General features: G+C 45.7%; 2 protein-coding genes across 2 annotated transcripts in view; one reads left to right on the forward strand and one right to left on the reverse strand.

Annotated features, from left to right (window-relative positions):
* PI4KA (phosphatidylinositol 4-kinase alpha) overlaps positions 1 to 11,023 on the reverse strand; it is a 62,087-nt gene extending 51,064 nt beyond the window's left edge. Inside the window, exons 1-10 of the mRNA XM_054173116.1 lie at positions 10,774 to 11,023; positions 6,822 to 6,938; positions 5,536 to 5,629; positions 4,740 to 4,828; positions 4,178 to 4,250; positions 3,601 to 3,860; positions 2,643 to 2,709; positions 1,074 to 1,222; positions 409 to 474; positions 66 to 162 (exon numbers count right to left, since the gene is read on the reverse strand). Coding sequence (XP_054029091.1) covers positions 66 to 162; positions 409 to 474; positions 1,074 to 1,222; positions 2,643 to 2,709; positions 3,601 to 3,860; positions 4,178 to 4,250; positions 4,740 to 4,828; positions 5,536 to 5,629; positions 6,822 to 6,938; positions 10,774 to 10,989 — 1,228 coding nt within the window. The 5' untranslated portion in view covers positions 10,990 to 11,023. The remainder of the gene's footprint in view (positions 1 to 65; positions 163 to 408; positions 475 to 1,073; positions 1,223 to 2,642; positions 2,710 to 3,600; positions 3,861 to 4,177; positions 4,251 to 4,739; positions 4,829 to 5,535; positions 5,630 to 6,821; positions 6,939 to 10,773) is intronic.
* A 297-nt stretch (positions 11,024 to 11,320) lies between these two features.
* On the forward strand, positions 11,321 to 18,248 carry SNAP29 (synaptosome associated protein 29). Its single transcript, XM_054173126.1, has 5 exons — positions 11,321 to 11,679; positions 13,574 to 13,770; positions 14,515 to 14,600; positions 15,591 to 15,695; positions 17,526 to 18,248. Exons 1-5 carry the CDS (start codon positions 11,461 to 11,463, stop codon positions 17,681 to 17,683), a joined length of 765 nt encoding a protein of 254 aa, XP_054029101.1. The 5' UTR covers positions 11,321 to 11,460; the 3' UTR covers positions 17,684 to 18,248.
* The last annotated feature ends 1,992 nt before the right edge of the window (positions 18,249 to 20,240 follow it).

Below are 20,240 nucleotides of genomic sequence, written 5' to 3' on the forward strand. Positions count from 1 at the left end.
TGCAGGCAACACTTTGGATCCTAAACATAATGAATGACAAATGAAACTAAATCCCAATACTGTACCTTTCATATAGTATAATGTGTCTCTCAGCATTTTAAACTGAGCAAGATAAAGAGGGTCACTGAATGCTTTATAATAGAGATCTGTACTAGCACCCGTCTGAAAGAGAGAAGAAACAACCTGTTCAAAATTAGGTATTTTCCACCACAGAGATGAATAAATCTTATTCCAGCCATGTAATTGTTTTCCTCCATAGGTAAACAAGCATTTAAAAGAGGGAATGAGTATTGTTTTGCAAAGAGCAAGCATACCACTTTACATAGGTAAAAGGTTAATTTTCCCAGTATTAATCAAGGCAAAAAATAAAGTATCCAAAGTTGTTAGAACAGGAGTTTGAAAACACACCTCTGTGACTTCAGCCACAACTGCATCTAAGATCTTCAGCAGAGAATCCCCAACAATCTGTTTGACCTACAGAGGGGGGAAAAGAAAAAAGTAAAAATAAAATGCTGGTGGTTGCTGTGGCTGACTTTAGGTAGTAACTCAATGCAACCTGCCCATGCACAGAAAACTCAAGGCTCTTGACTGCAAAGTGTCAGATGAAGTCAAGGCTACGAGAATTTCTTGTCGCAACAAGGATAAACATATTTGAGTCTTTGTGTCTGCAGGCTGCAGACAGGGACAGCAGTTTGGGTCACTTCTGTGAGTTCCCAGCAACTAAACCCTTCTAGAAAAGGGTCTCATTTTCACAGCAAAAAACAATTGTGTATTTCAGTAACTAGCAGTATGTAAGTCACCTCAGCTCAACTGGCTTGCAGGGGTGGAGCTGGAGGAAGCTGACAGGAACTTCCATTTTCCAAATTATTTGCTATTTATATGAGAACTTTTTAGGAACACTATTGGAAGCACAACATTAAATGCCATAAAAATAATATTACCTAAAGCATGGGAGGCAAAAAAAGTTTTTTTTATTTGCAATGCAAAAAGCTTAAACTGAAAATGCATCTCTTTCTAGCATGAGTCTCTAGGATGCAGTCTCACTGCAGCCTGTGTAAGACCCCATCACATACCATGGCCAGCAGCTGGCGGAGCATTTCCAGGGGGATGTTAAACTCTTTATTGTTAATGCCATTGAAGAGAGGAGAAACTGAAAAGCTGGAGCTGATTGTAGAGAAGTAATAATCGGGATCCAGTGCACTCCCATCAGGAAGATATGAACCTGACCAAAAAAATTAAGTTTAGGGAGAGAGAGGATACACTATGTATAATGGGCATGTTTAGTTACTGCTGAAGAGTTCATTCTAACGCAGGTCGTCTTTAACTTGCAAACTATCAAGAAGCACAATTCAAGACAGAGAACTATGACAAAACCACACAATTGTTCATTAAAAGCTTACAATCACAATGGAAGAATTCATTTCAAATGATCAACAACCACCCTGGGCAGCCTATTCCAGAGTCTCACCATGCTCTTACTGAAGAGCTTCTTCCTAAGATCCAGTCTAAACATACTCTTCCTCAGCTTCAAACCATTCCCCCTTGTCCTGTCTCTAGACACCCTTACGAAAAGTCCCTCTGCAGCCTTCCTGCAGGTTCCTTTCAGGTACTGGAAGGCAGCTCTAAGGTCCCCTTGGAGTCTTCTCTTCTCCAGGCCAAACACCTCCAGTTCCCTCAGCCTGTCCTCACAGCAGAGCTGCTCCAGCCCTTGGATCTTCTTTGTGGCTTCCTCTGGATTCAATCCAATGGCTCTGTATCCTTCTTATGCTAGGGACACCAGAACTGGACACAGTATTCAAGGTGGGGTCTCACAACACCAGAGTAAAGGGAACATGGAAGAAATTAATTTAAACCAGGGCTCTGGAGAGGAGAATGACCCAGAAACAGAAAATGGCCAAAATGTTAAAAACCTGAAAGGGCCAGACCAAACCAAAGACACCGAAACACCACAGACACAGAGCTAGTTCTTCACATGATTCATGAAAGGTTAAATTTCAGGCCTGCTTTGATGCAGAACTCACAGATACAGCTCAACCAAAACTCAGTGGCTGACAGTCTGTGTATTAACTCAGGGCATTATTTTGTTATTTCTGCCTTTTAAGCTATAGTGATTAACACATCTTGGTGAGCACTCCAGTGTCTCCCTCCTTATTTCTCCCCTCACCAAACTACTAGTTTTTAACCCAATGACTCAAATCACTTTACTTTGACACAATGTGCCACAAAGGTCTCAAAGCTCCAGACTCTAGCTGAACAATTTAGCTGCCCAGTGAAGCAGAATACTAACACTGGTTCCTCAAAAATACTCAGCTTCATCTCCTGAAATATTTTTAGCCTAGCTGAATTAAGCTCTTCAGTACTAGGCACAGCCTAGCAGCTAGGAAATCACATCTCTCAGAAGCGTGCCAGAAACAACTGAGCCTGGAAACCACTGGTGTTACTAATAACTTCTGCTGCCTTTAAATACCCCCAAATTTTTCAGAATCCTATCAGGCATGGGCCAGGGAATTACTGTACTGTACAGAGAATTACTGTAAGAGGGCAGTAAAATAAAAGGGTCTAAAGGATTTTTGGTTTTCACTTTTCTATAAAGAGCAACAAAATGCTCAAATCCTACACTGTTCCTTTGCAAAATAACTTACCTTCAAAGTAATGAATTGCAGATCCTCCAGGAGAGCTGGGAGGGGGAATTCCACGTTCAGGACTAACCTGAAACATCACATAAAAGCTGTAACTTTAAAACTATCTATAAAACATTAAAACAAAAATAAAAATCACCTTCCAAAGGATGGTTCTAAATGAAACACAACTCCAGGCAATACTAAGAGGGGCTATGGACTAACAAAACAGGGAATCAATGCTTTTCCAGAAGGTTGCTGTTAGGTCTCCCTGCCTGTTTTAATTCAAGCTGAACAACCCCAGCTCCCTCAGCACGTCCTCATAGCAAAGATGTTAAAGGCCCTTGATCATTTTCATGGCCCTCCTCTGGGCCTGCTCCATGATGTCCATGTCCTTCCTACGTTGAGGGTTTCAGAGCTAGATCTCTGTATTTGGTCAAACAATGTGCTAAGAGACTGTCTGAACATTCAGACTAATAATAATAATAATAAACCAGCTTGGAAGAGACCTTCAAGATCATCGCGTCCAACCCCTCAACCAATCCAACCCACCTAAACAACTAACCCACGGCACCAAGCATCCCATCAAGTCTCCTCCTGAACACCTCCCATGATGGTGACTCCACCACCTCCCTGGGCAGCCCATTCCCATGGGCAATCACTCTCCCTGTATAGAACTTCTTCCTAACCTCCAACCTAAATCTCCCCTGACGCAGCCTGAGACAGTGTCCTCTTGTTCTGGTACTGGCCGCCTGGGAGAAGAGACCAACATCCGCCTGTCTACAACTTCCCTTCAGGTAGTTGTAGAGAGCAATAAGGTCACCCCTGAGTCTCCTCTTCTCCAGGCTAAGCAACCCCAGCTCCCTCAGTCTCTCCTCATAGGGCTTGTGTTCCAAACCCCTCCCCAGCTTTGTTGCCCTTCTCTGGACTTGCTAAGAAATTATCTAAGCACTGACTAGAACCCAGAGCAAGTCACACGAACCTGAGAGATGCTAGATACACTGCTAGCCTTTCTCTTTAGCGTTCCTTCTTGGCAAACGGTGAGTAGAGAGCTGGGAAGGATTGATCTGAAATCGTTAAAGGATCGCCGGCGAATTCCTTCCAGCTCTTCAGGAACTCTCAGGGAATGTGGGGGGATTTTTGGGAAGAGCTTTGAGAGGAGAGCCTCCTCCGAATTGCTGTAGCGACCAAAGGCCCGAGAAATGCCCAGCAGGCAGGGCACTGCATACTTGCATAAATATTCTGCAAAAGACAAACAGGTGTCACAGACCAGTCACAGCAGCCCGGAACTTCCTCTCCACGGTTTGGCTGCCACTCCGTTGAACCGGTTCGGCCTAGCTTGCTTTACAAAGGTTTATCTGTGCGAGCAGAGGAAAAACTATGAAAGCACAGCAAATTGATAGACTTCTGCTTCCAAATTCACCAGTCAGCAACAAAAAGAACAAATACGTGCTAAGGGAAGTGGAAAGAAAAAGCTGCTCAGTCTGCCTGATCATTAGAAAACACAGGAGAAGTTCACAGGACAGGAATTACAAATAGAGCAACAATTTTAACAGTACCTTTATCATGCATTTGTGGGGTCTGGCACATTCCCAACAGGAACTGCATTACTTGTAGAATGGCTTCCAAAATCTAAAGTAACCAAGAGAAACATACAAAAAATACCTTTTGGTAAAGAGAGCTCATTACCTTATCCCAGATCACTACAGCCAATGAAACTTGCAGAGACTAATGCAAGCACCTCTGTAAAAAAAGAGATTTTATAATGCTGTGTGATTAAGTCTAGATTGCCCTGACTCAGAGCTTCCTCTGGCAAGGCTGCAGTTAGATGTACATGCTAGCAAAATAAAACTGCAGCAGTCCTTATCTCAGTATCAAAACATGAATTCTGAAACTCAGGACTTAGCAGCTGACATTCTCCAACACCCAGAAGGAACAGCAGACATACGAATATCTTCTACATACTTGATTAATAATTAACACGTGCAAAGCAACACACTGAAACAATCATTCCCTTTGCAAGAAAGGAAGCAGCTGTGGTGCCCTGTTCTCTGGATATCTGTCAGTACTGCAGCGTTGGAGAACTGGGGGCTACAAGAGCACAAACAAGATCAACTCTACCTGCTCTCTGAGAGATGCATCCCTGTAAGCAACGTCTGACAACAATGTTACCAAGCAGAAGCTGAAGTTTTCTGCAACTGGAAGCAAGCCTGCAAAGTAACAGACAGAAAACAAGCCCTGAGCATTGCTAGGGAGAATCAACTTCGAAAAAGCAAGTAATAATAAAGCCTAAGACAGGAGTGATTGTTACATCACAGGGCTCAAACGGACTACAGGAAAATACAGTACTACATACAAAACTTAAGTACACTCTGACCATCTTCATTTCAGCATGAAATGTTCAAATAATCATTTTAATCATTAAAACTTTGAAGAAAAAACCCCAAGCATTCCAGGCTTTCAAGTAATTGGAAGATAATTGTATTTTATAATAGCCTTTGTGAAAAAAACATTTAGATTAATTTAAAGAGCTATTAAGAGAGCAAGAGTCTGAACAGCAACTAAGCATCAAAGCTCAAAGCAGAGCATACAGATTTCAGGTTCCACTCTCCTGCCCCAACTACTACACAATCCTGCTCTAACTACTACACAATCTTCTCAGTTTAGTAACTAAATGCATTGAGTGCAGAATTATTTGGAAAGTGCAACTTATCACAGAGTAGTCAAGCAAGAAAGCTGGGAGCTATTCAATCTCCTCTGCATGTCTAAGAAAATCAATATTAAAGTCTGTTGAGTCAGGAATTAAGCACCCAGCAGAACCTATCAACTCTCCTTGTACCATGTCCTCAGTAATCTTTGTGATGTCTGTTTCCAGGTTGGCATTCCATGAGGATTATCAAAGAAACCCAAACATCACCTCTGCCTTTCCGTGCATTGCTTTCTTCTATCCACTGGACTTTGGGAAGGCCCTTCAGAAGTCGGAGGAGGTAAGGAACCACATTATCTTTGTGCTGAAGATGAAAAGACACTATTTACCATGGACAAGAAAAGCTGAACTGTATCAGAGACATGGAAAGACAACATTAACTACATACAGATCTTGCTTCTAATGATTACTCCACAGGATTCTTGAATATTGCAAAACTGATTTCAACACAGGCAAACAAAAGTAAAGCAGCACAGTGCTACAAACCCAGTCCTTGCATTCTAGGTAATAGCTCATTCGCTAAAAGTCAGAGGGGAAAAAAGTTCCAGAACAGTAATTAACCCCCAAACAATTTATTAGTCTATTGCAAGGTCACAAAATAATTTAAAGGCATACAGAAATTCCGTGCCTGCTCCAATTCAGTACATGTGATCCATCCCATGGCCTTATTCAAGCCACTTAAGACATCTGTGTAAGGCCTCAGCTGCCTAATCTGCAAATCAAAGGATGGCACTTTCCTTCCACCCAGAGCTGGATTAATTAACACTAACTGCTGGCTTTGAAAACAGCAACGAAAATGCTGAAAACCACAAATACAGCTGCCTTAAACTTCTTGCTACAAAATGCTGCAAAACCCCACAATGTTAATAACAAGCACAGAAGCTCTGTCATAGTAAACAGATACTGAACAGGATGAAATTCAGGCCTGATGCAAAATCTAGCAACACTGAAAGTCTCGATGAGATCTAATCACTTTGGACCCAGGACTTCCCTTCCTCTGCACTCAACGGCACCACACCCAGGGCTGGAAGGGAAGAAAACCAGCTTGGCATAAACAGGCTGGCAGACACAGTAGGCATGTCCCTATACAATGCAGCCTGTGTGCACTGCTTGTCTCTTTATCCTGGCTGCTGCCAGGCATGAAAAGGCCTAGCACAAACCTGATGTTCAGGAGTAGGTTGGAAGCGATCTGTCATTCAGAAGCATTTGGGGAAGAACATCCAACAACCCATCTGGTTTGAGCAAATCCTCCAAAAGAGCCTTTCCTTTGTCTCCATAAGCTATGACAACCAAAAACCAGGACAGCAGTTTGGCTGTGGCAGTGCCAGGTGTACTGTCTGTCACTCACCAGCGCTGTCCTTGTTTCCTCGTGCTCTCCTGCCTGAAGCCATCTGTTACCCGTGATCTTTTGGTTTATTTTTATTCATTGAAAACTAAACATGAATTCATCCAAAATCTTCCAAATTGAATAGAGTTAGTCTAAGTGGGAAAAATACCTGCAGGTCAGATTCAATTAGAAAGATTCCCAAAGCGATAACAGCATCTCTGCGACGTTCATCTAACTGGAAGATCCCATGGAAATCTACTGGACACATGCAGAGCAGTTTCTGTACCTGAAAAACAGCAGAGGGAAAGAACACTAGAGCAAGAGTGAAGTGTCAAAACAATCCAAGGGAACAACAAAAGGCCAACCTCACCCTAAGCTGCATCCAAACTGGGACCAGCAGGACACAGAAGTGATTCTGCCCCTCTGCCCTGCTCTCGTGAGACCCCACCAGCAGCACTCCCTCCAGTTCTGGTGCCTCCAGCACAAGAAGGACATGGAATTGCTGGAGAGGAGGCCACAAAGATGATCAGAGGGCTGGAGCACATCTGCTGTGGGGATAGGCTGAGGGAGTTGGGGCTGGTCAGCCTAGAGAAGGCTTCAGGTAGACCTTAGAGCAGCCTTCCAGTACCTGAAGGGGCCTACAGGAGAGCCGGGGAAGGATTTTTGACGAGGGCTTGGGAGTGACAGGGCAAGAGGAAATGAAGCTGGAAGAGGGCAGATGTAGACAGGAGATAAGGAAGAAATTCTTGACAGTTAGGGTGGTGAGACACTGGAACAGGTTGCCCAGGAAGTTTGAAGATGCCCCCTCCCCAGAGGTGTTCAAGGCCAGGTTGGATGAGGCCTTGAGCAACATGGGCCAGTGGAAGGTGTCCCTGCCCAAGGCAGGGGGCTGTAACTTAAATGATCTTAAGGCCCCTTCCAACCCAAACCATTCTACGAACCTATTAACAACAGTACACGTGTTAAAAGTCCTTCAAAAATCCACCAGCAGACCTGAAGATAGCGATGCCAATAGCCCCCAGCTCCCCTTCACGGAGCAGAGCCAGCAGACATCCATGCCCTACAGCATGCCCAGCAACAGCCCTGGGGAGCACTAAAATCATTGCGAGTATTTTCACAGCAGAACAACAAGCTGACAGGCTGTGGTTTTCAAGGCTCACTATGATGCTCCTGTGCTTGATGTGAACAGGTCACATTATCCTCCTTGAGTCATCAATCCTAATCTGAGGGCTACAAAAGCAATGACTGACTGAAACTAGAAAGAAAAATCTCAAGATGATTAAAAACTTGGTTTTCAACACTCCATCAAATTATTTGGTTTGCCCTGGTTTTGCCTGGGATAGAGCTAATTTTCTTCCTAGCAGCTGGTTCAGCGCCCTGGTTTGGATTTAGCATGAGAACAATGCTGATAATATGCTGATGATTTTAGGTGTTGCTAAGCAGTGTTTACACCAAGTCAAGGATTTTTTTCAGCTTCTCATGCCCTGCCAGTGAGGAGGTTGGGGATGCCCAAGAAGTTGGGAGGGAACACAGCCAAAATAGCTGACTCAAACAAGCCAAAGGAATATTCTACATAGTGTGATGTCATGCCCGGCACATAAACTGTGAGGAGCTGGCTGGGAGGAGCTGATCACTGCTTGGGGACCAGCTGAGCATTAGTCAGCGGGTGCTGAGCAGCTGCACTGTGCATCACTTCTCTGTCTTTGGGTTTATTTCTCTCTCTTTTTGTTACCTTCCTTTTTTCACTGCTAGTACTATATTTTTATTTCAATTGTTAAATAGTTCTAATCACAACCCATGAGTTTTACTTGTTTCCTATTCTCTTCCCCATCACACCAAGGGAAGGGAGGAGTGCGCAAGCAGCTGCGTGGTGCACACCTGCCCGCCGGGAGCCCTGGCGCAGGCTGCTCAAAGAGGTTGTGGAGTTTCCTTCTTTGAAAACCTGCCCGAATGTTTTCCTGTGTGACCTACTCTAGGTGATCCTGCTCTGGCAGGAGGGCTGGACTGGATGATCTCCAGAGGTCCCTTCCAACCCCCTAACATTCTGCGACTGTCACATCTCAAGTGAATTTCTGAAACCCTTCAGAGGTTACAGAGCTCACTCTTGCATCCCTGGTACCACAAAGCCTCCCTTCAACTAGTTCATTGGGCATTTTGGATGTGCAGGCACACTGTATTTACTCAATTCCTGGAAACAAGAAAACAACAAACAGGTGGATGGAACTTTTGTTACAGCTGCATCAGTGCCTTCTTCACATACATCACTCAACAAAGTTACCTAGCCGAGTACAACCTTTGCTCGAATCCTTTTAGCACCATAGATTCAGTTGACAGAGCTATTATTTTCTCACTACTTAACTATTACTTCACTCCATACCCAGCAAACACTAAAGAGTGTCTCAAAACTCCCAAACACTTTGTTTTCCTCTTAAGAAAGGGAAAATGCAGCAAGTACATTATCTTTTCATAAATGACCCTGACGTTAATAAACATTACCTCAAAACTGCTGTCATAATACATACCCACACCTGACTGACCTATGTTCCAGTGTCAAGTTGCTTCCTATTCAGATAACTCCATAAACACCCTGCCTTGACATTTCTAAACCACAAAACTATTTTCCTAGAAGATTAGAAGACCTTACTGGATGCTCAGTGGAATTTAAGATTCTGGTCCTTAAACTGCCAGACCTGGAACACAACACAAATAATCCTCTTAAATAAATAAATAAATAAAAACCAACAAAAAACAACAGAGCAGAGGAATTGGAACTTTGGAAAATAACTTCTGGTGCATGTGGCTCCACAATCAGGTTCATGTTTAGAGCAATGTGAGTGCATAACTGTAGCTAGATCAAGTTGTATTACCATTTAACCCTACTGTAGTCTCTCAAATGGAAAACAAATAAATAAGTAAAACTCCCTGGATATTAGTGAGCCACTAAGGCTTCAAGACACTATTCACAACTGGATGCCAAACCAATGGTAGATTTCCAGAACAAGAATCAAGAAAAGAAGCCTGTGACAGCTGGACAAGAACAAGCACTAGTTTTGAACAGCACAAAACCATGCTTTTGAACAACTGAGTCACCTTTCATTACCTCATAAGGCAATAGAGATGTTCAACCACTCTGTGCTCAGAGAAGCCAATGCTGCCCAGCTCTCTGCCCTGCAGCAGCAGACTTGACCACACCAGCTGGTCCCTGCCAGCACTGGAGACACCTTCGAGGGGCTGCCCAGCTGAAGCTCCCCTGTCTGGTTTTACATCCTGTAGAGGTTCATTTCCACCAGGCACATTCTACCTTGAGCTGACTGCATTGCTTGGATTTAACCAGAACATGTGGAGTAAAGCAACCAGCTCTAATTAGGCTAAGTCTAATCATGCCTACAAGATCACGTTCTACAAACTTCAGGGCTGCGCAGCCGCTGCGAAAGCCCACGAGAGGGGAACTACCGAGGACACCGGCCACAGCCACTGTGCCAACGTGTCCTGTCACGATGGCATTTGTGGATCAGGATGGACCACCCAAGCGCAGAAGCTGCCGCGGGCTCAGCTGGGGCAGCCCAATGCCCCAGGACAGCTTCCCCCTGAGGGGCACAGCATCCTTTGGGCACAGGCAGGTGTGCCTGGCCTGCCCTCCCACGGGCACAGCCCCGCGGAGCCAAAGCACAAACCTACCCGTGAGCACTCACACTGCCTCTGACCCGTTTCCCACAGGTGTCACAAGTCCCCACGCACAACAGGGCCAAGTGAGGTGGCCCAGACACCCCCACCTCACGCACAGCCATGACCCACCACCTTCCTCACCCACGCGTTACAAACGCTCTCTAGAGGAAGGGCCCCGTGGCCCCCGCCACGGCACCCATGATGCCGACCCTTCCACGCAGGCTCCACTCTCGTGACGTACGCACAACCAACCCCCACCGCTCATGACGTCTCTGCCCCACACACACACGTCTCCCACGCGTGACAGCCTCGGAGCCCCGACAGAAACAGCCCTCACAGGCACAACCCTCCATGCGTGACAGTACCACAGCCTCCCCCTAAGACGCAGTCCCCACGAAAGAAGACCTCTCTCACCCTCCCTCCCCACAGCCGGAGCCGCGACGGACGCCCCTCACCTTCTCCAGCGGCGCCGGGCTCTGCACCGCCAGCGATCGCGCCAACGACAACACCGTGTTGAAGTAGAAACCGCGGGTGGTGCCGGCGCCGCTCCCTCGCCCTGTGCCCGTGGAGGGAGCCGCGGCTGCAGTCGGCGCGGTAGTGGTCGCCGCTGCGGCCGCCGTCGCAGCAGTCGCAGCAGCTGCTGCTGCTGCCGCGACAGCCGCGGCCGCCATGTTGTGGGGGAACAAACGGGGCCGCCCAGCCACCGCCAGCCCGCCCCTCCCCGCCTCGAGAAATCGCCGCTTCCCGCGGGATCGCCGAACGCCACTCACGCCACAAAGATGGCGGCGCCCGCGAAGGCTTCGCTGACGGCGGGTTCCCGCCCCTCCACTCGGTGGTTCCCTCCCTCTCTCCCTGCCGCACCGCTCTACGCGCGGCCTTGCTTAACCCCGCCCAGCCGCCCCAGCCTATCCTGCAGGGCGCTCCGCGCTCGCCCCGCCCAGGAACGGGGGAGGCGCGCGGTGCTTCCGCCCGGTGGCGGCCTGTGGGCGGAAGCCGCGGATAGGAGCAAGCAAGGATTCGGGGACGAGCGGAGGGGCAGGCCCGGTCCTGCCTGGCCTCTGTGAAGACCTGGGGTTGAAGGCGCCTCCTCCCTGAGGCACTTACTGCGGACACTTCCTTCACTGCCCGTTGTCGGCGGCACGATGTCGGCCCAGCCGAGGAGCTACAACCCCTTCGCCGAGGAAGAGGAGGAGGACGTGGCGTCGTGGTCGGCGAGGAGCAGCGGTGACGCGGGCATCGCCGATCGGCAGCGGTACCTGCAGCAGGAGGTGCTGCGTCGTTCAGCTGCCACCGTTGACAGCACCACCCGCTCCCTCTCGCTCCTCTACGAGTCCGAGCAGATCGGCGTGGCCACTTCCGAGGTGGGTCGCGGCCCCGCGGGGCAGCGCAGATTGTGGGGGGAGGTGGAGGGAGATGGAGCGAACCGAGACCGGAGCCATGTAGCGCCGAGGGGCTGCCCTGCTCCCTCCCGCATCAGGGAGCGGCCGGCTTAAACCTGAGGGGAGGCATCTTGGGGTTGGTTTGTTTCCCCGAAAGTTGCCCGAAACACGGGGATTTAGAGTTATCCCGTGTGTCGGGGACGACACGCAGCCTGATTTTCTGTGTGCAGACGGTTTGGCTTTCGATGGAAGAAAATCGCAGTTAGATCCTCTCTACCTGTAATGCCGAGCCTGGAACTCGATTGCATTTTCAGCGGCGTTTAGCGGATCGTGCGTGAATGCCTGGTTTTCAGTAGTTCCTTTGGTTAGACGAAGAGCCAGCTTCGGAGAGTTGTTTGTGATCTGCTCTCTTCATCCTGATTAATCATTTCCTTCATTCTTCTGGCCGCCTTTCAGAACAGACTTTACTCAGAGGCTTCGCTCACAAAGGTCTTGTCCCCTGTGTCACCTGCTAATGGGGTGTTTCTTGAATGTCAGTAAAGTGGTTACCTAAATTAACCCAAGAGCATCCACAGGCTGCATGCAGCAGGTGCTTACGCTGAAGATGGTTTTTGGTGGCACTTCTGAAAACTTGTGGACTTGTGATTTGTTTGTCCAGAACAGCACAAGTGAGAAACCAGGAATTTAGGCTTAACACAGGGCTTGAATTGTCTGTGTTTGCTGCTTTATTGAGGATGGGGGGGGAAGAACATTCACCTAGAATTCCCAAGAGTTTGAAGGGAATATGGACACAAATTCTTTGTTTTGCACTAGTGCTAGCTGCAGGCAGAATCTGCCTTTTTCCATTGCTGTGGAATAGTGGTTATGCTGCTGAATGGGAAAAGAAAATAATTGTGTGTATTAACATTTTTGCCTGTTAATATTAGCTAAAAAATTATTCCATCAGTATGAAGAAGGGCTGGAGCAGAGGGCTGGAGCATCTCTCCTTTGGCAACAGATTGAGAGAATTTGGGCTATTCAGTCTAGAGTAGAGAAGGCTCCAAGGAGACCTCATTGTGGCCTTCCAGTATCTGCAGGGGGCCTACAAGAAAGCTGGAGAGGGACTTTTTAGGGTGTCAGATAGTGATATGACTAGGGGGAATGGAGCAGAAATAGAAATGGGTAGATTCAGATAGGATGTTAGGGAAAAATTCCTCCCCATGAGAGTGGTGAGACACTGGAACAGGTTGCCCAGGGAGGTGGCAGAAGTGTCATCCATGGAGGCTTTTAAGGCCAGGCTGGATGTAGCTCTGAGCAACCTGATGTAGGTGTCCCTGCGGGGCAGCGGGGTTGGAACTGGAGGATCCTTGAGGTCCCTTCCAACCCTAACAATTCTGTGGACCTAAGATACTCTATTTGTGTTCATTTTCTCTAGCTATTCTGTTTCTAAGTGCCAGGAACATCCCAATAATGTGGAAATAGAATCCCTTCCCAATGAATATATGCTTCACAGCTACAAATGGTTCTGCTTGCTCATTTCTCTGCCATAAACCTTTGCCTTTTGACTGTATCACACATCTGGTGCCATGCTTGTTCCAGCAAGAAGAAATGTAAATGTCAAGCTGGCAAAAGGGGCAACAGAAAGTATTCCTGGCTGCTGTTCTTAGTAGGTGTCGGGAACCTGGCTGAGCAGGATTTTAATGCTGTGGCTGACTAGCAACTCTTCTCGATTGAAATGCCATGGAGGAAGAGGAGTGAGTGAAGAAGCTGTATGCCTTTAGAAAGAATCTACACAGATGAAGGAATGCTGTTATTTTTCCTTCAGAGTGCTGTTAAGTGTTTGATGTTTGAGTTCATCTTGGCTTGACTGGCCTCTTTTTCTGTCGTTATCTGTTAGGAGCTGGTTCGTCAAGGAGAGGCACTCAAGCGCACAGAACAGATGGTAGATAAAATGGAGCAGGACTTGAAAACTAGTCAGAAGCACATAAATAGCATTAAGAGTGTTTGGGGGGGCTTGGTAAACTACTTCAAAGCCAAACCTCCAGAGAGCAAGCCAGAGCAAAATGGAGCCCCTGAATATTCTGCTAACAGCAGGTAAGTAAAGGAAACATTTTCCACGGGACTTCTCTCCTGGCACCATGTCTGAAACGGCACCAAAATAATCAGAACTTGATTCCGACCAGCCAACTCCTGACAGGATGTCTGTCTCCCTTTTACTGAGAAGAACAATGCAACTTTTGTTTCTGTTTGTAGTAATAAGAATAACTTTGTATTTGTGGGAAATTAATTCCAACAATTACACAGAATGACACAAGTAATTCTTCAGAGTCTTCTCTATTACCATGCTCCCTTCAGTCTTACCAGGAAATCCTGATTTGTAGCATTGTCAGGCTTCCAGTTAAATATTATCTGTATTTCTCCAGCTTCTGTTAAAAGCTGTTATTAAAAAACTAGCTGCTGTGAACTTGCTGAGTCTTGCAGTACTTGTCTCTCTTCAGCTGAGAAATTTATGTCAAGCCTGGTAATGCTTCATGGGCTGATTTCCTCCTTCACTTCCTGCTCCATCTAGCACGAGAGGAAAGGAGTAGGTTGCCTTCAAGAAGATAGAATTTTGGGTTGATGTCAAAGTTTCCATGAGTTATTTTCAGCCCTAAAGCAACCACTTCTGCTTTCACTGAAGGCAGATACTAAGAGCTCATTTTAAAGGAATATTATGGGTCAGGACTAACAAATTTGCAGGGTTTTTTGTATAAACTTGATAGCTGTTCTTGTTTAACAGATTCAGAATGAGGCCTGCAGTCTATAGGAATGATTTCTTTTTATACTCTTTATTACCAGATTAAAAGAAGCAATGCTGTCTAGTAAAGAACAAGAGTCAAAATACCAGGAAAGCCATCCCAATTTAAGGAAGCTGGATAATTCAGGTTTGTGTAACTTTGTTTTACACTGAATGTCTGCCTTCAGCTTGGGGCAAACTTGCAGAGTGGTGAAACCCTTCAGCTGACCCAGCTGCTGACTTACACTGCTGCCTAATGTCTGGAGATTTGGATCCCAGCCTTTGTGGCTTTGAATTCTAGGGGATTGTTGCCCCTAAGACTCTTACACCCACACTGAAGACATGATTTTTTTCTTTTACTCAGATACAGATTTTATTTGGCTGTTTTGGGGGGTGGGAGGGGTCATGCAATACTCATAAAGACTTTAAAAGCATCCAGTGCTTCTCCTTGCACAGAGTATAGCCGAGAATCCATGCAGTGTGCAGGCAGCCTTGTCCTGTGTTTACCAAAATGCTAACTTGAATGTTCAGAGCTTCTCCTTGTAACTGTCATTTATCATAGTTTTCAGATGTGTTTTCCTTGTTACTTCAAACATGGGCTGTAACCTTTCTTACCAAAGTCACTGCTTGTGAGGAAGCAGACTGGGTTTGGTTATTTGGTGAAGTAAGAGGGAGAAAGCAGCTGGGTATCTTTAGAGTTGTAGTTCTGTAAGAAATGCTTTCTGGTAGCATTGGTCTGCATTCCACTCCACATAACAGGAACAGTCTGTCCAAGAGAGGGCAGAAAGAGCTCTCTAGTGGCTTGACCTGGGAACCCCAGCTGCTGGTAGAAGTTACCGACCTGCCTGCTTTGTTTCTTGTATGGCTGTTTTGTTTTGTGGTTTTTCTCACCACAACCTTGTGGAACTTACAAAAGGCAGTCCAAAAAATGGAGTAACTGTAGCTTAATAACTGTTCCCCTTGAGAGGTGTTCTGCAGATAGTGATGTTGGGATGCTCTTGATAATTCTGCTAAAGGGTTATGTGATAACATGACAGCAGTGGTCAGATGAATTTTCTAATAGGCCTTCTACAAGTTTAAAGCCTCTTCTTGCTAGCTCTTTTATTACATAATATTCTGTATTTCAAACTCTCAACAGACAATGATTTTGGCAAAGCAGATTTAGTTTCTTCAGTGCAGAGGGATTCCTACCCGAAGAACCAACATCTGCGAGCTTACCACCAGAAAATTGATAACAACTTAGGTGAGTGAAAAGAGTGAAACCATTTTCAATCTTGGAGTCATAAGGCAGAGAAAATGACTAAGCAATATGTTGGTGATAAACACCTTTTTTTTTTAGTTGAATAGAATAGAATAAACCAGGTTGGAAGAGACCTTCAAGATCGTCGTGTCCAACCTATCATCCAACACCACCTAATCAACTAAACCATGCAACCAAGCATCCTGTCAAGCCTTGCCCTGAATACCCCCAGCAACGGCGACCCCACCACCTCCTCAGGCAGCCCATTCCAATGGGCAATCACTCTCTCTGTGTAAAACTTCCTCCTAACCTCCAGCCTAAGCCTCTCCTGACGCAGCCTGAGACTGTGTCCTCTTGTTCTGGTACTGGTTGCCTGGGAGAAGAGACCAACCTCTGCCTCACTACAACTCCCCTTCAGGTAGTTGTAGAGAGCAATAAGGTCACCCCTGAGTCTCCTCCTCTCCAGGCTAAGCAACCCCAGCTCCCTCAGTCTCTCCTCATAGGGCTTGTGCTCCAAGCCCCTCACCAGCCTTGTTGCCCTTCTCTGGACACACTCCAGCAAGTCAACCTCCTTCCTAAACTGAGGGGCCCAGAACTGGACACAGTACTCAAGGTGTGGCCTCACCAGTGCAGTGTACAGGGGCAGAATGACCTCCCTGCTCCTGCTGGCCACACTGTTCCTGATGCAGGCCAGTTAATGATATAGTTAATTTACTGATGATATACTGATGATATAGTTAATATGTGAAATTTGATACATTTTAAAAATTTAAATGAAAAAAAATAATCTTCTATTAACCCCAAACTGCTTGGATTCTGCATTTCAAAACTGTCTGTGTGGAAGAATCCAAACTTTGATTGAAACATGCATTAGTTGAAGCTGTCAGATGCCTGTGGGGCAACTACTTGCAAATAATAATAACAAATCTTAGAAATGCATTTCAGGTGAAGCCAGCTAGAAACAAAGTGGCTGAGATACCTGAAATAGTATAAATCTCCTGAGAAACTGCTGGCAACAGTGCTTTAACTCTTCTGCAACATGCTTGTGGCCTTAAAAACAGTTAGATTTTGTGTTGATCGTGAAATAAAGTAGTTTCCTTGTGGGCAAATTAGAAAATCTGGAAATGGGATTTTTTCATCTAGGTTAACTATCTTAACTGCTTAAATCTTCAGGTTGTTGACAATATGTCTGCAAGAAGCTTAAAGAAAAACAAGTGAAGTAGTGTTGCTCAGCCTAGAGAAGAGAAGACACCAGGGGGACCTTAGAGCTGCCTTCCAATACTTAAAGGGATTCTACAGGAAGGCTGCAGAGGCACTTGGCTGGAGGGTGTCTAGTGACAGGATAAGGGGGAATGGTTTGAAGCTGAGGGAGAGCAGGGTTAGACTGGACCTTAGGAAGCTCTTCAATACGAGGGTGGTGAGACTCTGGGATAGGCTGCCCGGGGAGGTTGTGGATGCCTCCTCCCTGCTGGTGTTCAAGGCCAGGTTGGATGAGGCCTTGAGCAGCTGAGTCTAGTTGAGAGGTGTCCCTGCTCCATGGCAGGGAGGCTGGAGCAGATGATCTCTGAGGTCCCTTCCAACCTGAGCCAGTAGAAAAGTTTAAATATCAGTGCTTCCACTCCTGGAGAAGAACGCTGAGGATGGAGCAGATCACAGGGTCATGGGCTGGAAAACCACCCCTCTTGCCAGAGCTGGACCATAGAATCTAGCACAGGTTGCAACTATAATTTTCTAACCTGGGGTTTTGGAGAAGAGAAAGAATCCTAACGGCGTCCATGTAAGAGTGTGCTTCATACTGCTTTGATTCCTTATGACCCCTCTCTTCACTGACAGATGAGATGTCTTCTGGGCTGAGTCGTCTGAAAAACCTGGCTCTGGGTCTGCAGACAGAACTGGATGAGCAGGATGACATGCTGGATCGGCTGACCAGGAAAGTAGAGACGCTGGATGTCAACATTAAAAGCACTGATAAAAAAGTCCGACAGCTTTAGAGGATTTGCAGACATCCTGTTGTCCAGCCTCAGTTCTTCTCGGAGGTCTTCTCTCAGCCAGTCCCTTTCGAAAGTCCTGGACACTATCTGCTGCCTTTTTTTTCTCTTTCCTTTGAAATGTTATCGATTTTGTTGTCATTAAAACGCAGAACCCAGCATAACACCTTCAACTTCTTCTTAATGTACAGTGAGTAAAACCTGCCAGCACCTGGCAGATGCTGTGGTGCTGGTAGCCCTGTGTTCAGCTGTGTAACTGTGGGTCACATTGCAGGGAGGAACTTGTGATCTACAGAGCTTCAGTGTCCTTGATAAGAAAAGCAACTGCATTTTTACCTCTGTTTTGAGGAGGGGGCAGGGGGAACAGAATGTGTTGCTATTTCTGTTTACCTGCAGCTATTTTAAATTCTGAAGAAATGCTGATTTCCAGCTGTAGAGATCACTTAGAGTGAGCATTCTCTCGTGTCTCTGGAGCTTAAGGAACAAACTGTTCTGTGGAAGCTGTAAAATACCAAGGGTGTCATGCAATAATGGTAATACCCTGGGCACGGTCCTTTCCCCAAGATGATTTTTACCCAAATGGTTAATCCACAAATTGTGTTTTTTATGTGTGGGTCACTAAGTGCTATCACCTTGACAGTAGTTGACTGACAGTGACCCAAAAAGTTTGGGTAACAAAATCAGGATGTAAATGTCTGTGCTCTTAAAGATTCTTTTGTGGAAATTGTTGCCATCTGCTTTTTTATTTTCTGCCCTTTCTTGGCTTGCTCACTTAGGTGACTGGTTTAGGGGCTGATAGTGCCCAAACAGACCATGGAGATTGGGTTTTAATTTAACATTTACTTCCAATGTGACTGAGGGTTGAGCAGATGCTATGTTGGCCTAGGTAGTGTGGCTGCTTTTAAGCCACTCCGCTGTGCGTGATTCCCACACTTCTGCTTTAGCTCAGTGGGTACGGAAAAGCTCCTGCAAATAAAGAAAAGCTCCAATAGGTGTGGAGGTTTCCAGCTAGAAACTGAGCCTTCCAAGTAGTTTTATTCTTCTGTGAGTATCTCTGGAGAACTCTGCTCCAGCCTGACAATAGAACAATGAGAACCTGGAGTCTGCCTTGAAGTTCTTTTGGTTTGGAGAAGCTGAGGGAGCTGTGTCAGTACTGCAATACTCCCCACCACAAGTGGCAATGACTGGCTGGGAGGAGGTCCTTGCTTTTTTAAGTTGGTGCCACATTATCTTACGAGTTAAAGGAAGACCTTGGTGTTTAGGGCTGTCAAGCTTGTATCCTTCATCCACACCCTCTGCTTTTTTGTTACCTCTGGCTCTCTTGCTACAAAGCAGATCCACTGTTGAGGAGATGAAAAAAAAAGTTGAGCCTTTTCTATTTTACTGTCTGCTGAAAGTTCACTTGGAGAGAAAGAAATCACTGCTTGGACATAGTGTTACAGGAAAAAAACTATTCCTGGAATTACTAGCAAGGTAGAAATGTAAGTTAGATTAAGAACCTTTACTTGCTTTTTAATTTTCAGTTTGTGTCATTCCTGCTCATTTTGAGTTGTAAAAACCCCTTATTAATATCCATGTATCATGGAACTTTTTGAGTTTGATTAATTCTTTCTTCCTCTCTTAGAATACTTATGAATTACAGGATTTGATGTCTCTGGATGGTTGATACTTCTTTAGTAAATGATAAAATCATCAGCTTCCAAAATGTTAAGTACCTGAGTGAAGGAAAACTGGAATTTTGATGATACTTGGTTTAGTTTCTTAGTTGACTTTCTGCTTCTATGAAAAAGAATGACAAGATTTGTATTTTCATAACCACCAGTGGTGGTGAAGGCTTACACCTTAGAAAGGACACAGAAATTCTCTCCAGAACAGAGAATGCAAAAAAATGGGCACAGTAATTAACTACACTTCTTCAGTGTGAAATCTGCCTTGACCTGTATGCAACTACTTCACAACTACATTTCTTCCAAGGTAAGACATTGCAAGTTATGGTCAGCAGAGAGAAAATGCAGCTGGAAGATCTGGCTGTCTTATGTGTAATAAGAAGTGTGGAGCTTGAATCCAAGCGAAAAAATGAGCTGATATAAGAGTGAAGTGTGCTGCCTCTTTTATGGAAGCTGTTCCATTTCTTCAATCTCCATGTTTTCACATAACAAACTCAACATTTTGGTCAACTGTTTGGTTGTATCAGCCTTATGATATGTGTTCTGCATCCTGAATATCTCTGATGCCTTTAAAAACACAGGCAGGGAAGGGGGATTTAAAAAAAAAATAATTAAAAAAATCCCTATTTCAACTTTGAGAATCTTGTGATCCAAAGAGCCTAGAAAAGCAGGATCTCAGCCATGTGGAAATTAGACAGAGGTCTAACTTCCCACCTCTCCTAACAGTCGCATTCACTGTCTCAGTGATGTCTGTCCTTGTGCCTTCCTGCTCTATTATATCTGAGAGCTGGGTGTCAAGAGGGAGGGGGCAGGCTCTGCTCAGTTGCACCCTGTGACAGGACAAGGGGCACTGGATATAAACTACAGCACAGGAAGTTCCACCTCAACATGAG

This window comes from Dryobates pubescens, chromosome 25, assembly GCF_014839835.1.
Source record: "Dryobates pubescens isolate bDryPub1 chromosome 25, bDryPub1.pri, whole genome shotgun sequence".
In the NCBI taxonomy this organism is placed as follows: Eukaryota; Metazoa; Chordata; class Aves; order Piciformes; family Picidae; genus Dryobates; species Dryobates pubescens.

Excerpts from the sequence above, each read along its gene's own strand:
- SNAP29 (XM_054173126.1), top strand. The coding sequence starts at position 11,461 with ATGTCGGCCCAGCCGAGGAGCTACAACCCCTTCGCCGAGGAAGAGGAG. Across the intron at positions 11,680-13,573 it reads TCGGCGTGGCCACTTCCGAG|GAGCTGGTTCGTCAAGGAGA; the intron begins GTGGGTCGCGGC and ends GTTATCTGTTAG. Across the intron at positions 14,601-15,590 it reads AAGGAAGCTGGATAATTCAG|ACAATGATTTTGGCAAAGCA; the intron begins GTTTGTGTAACT and ends AACTCTCAACAG.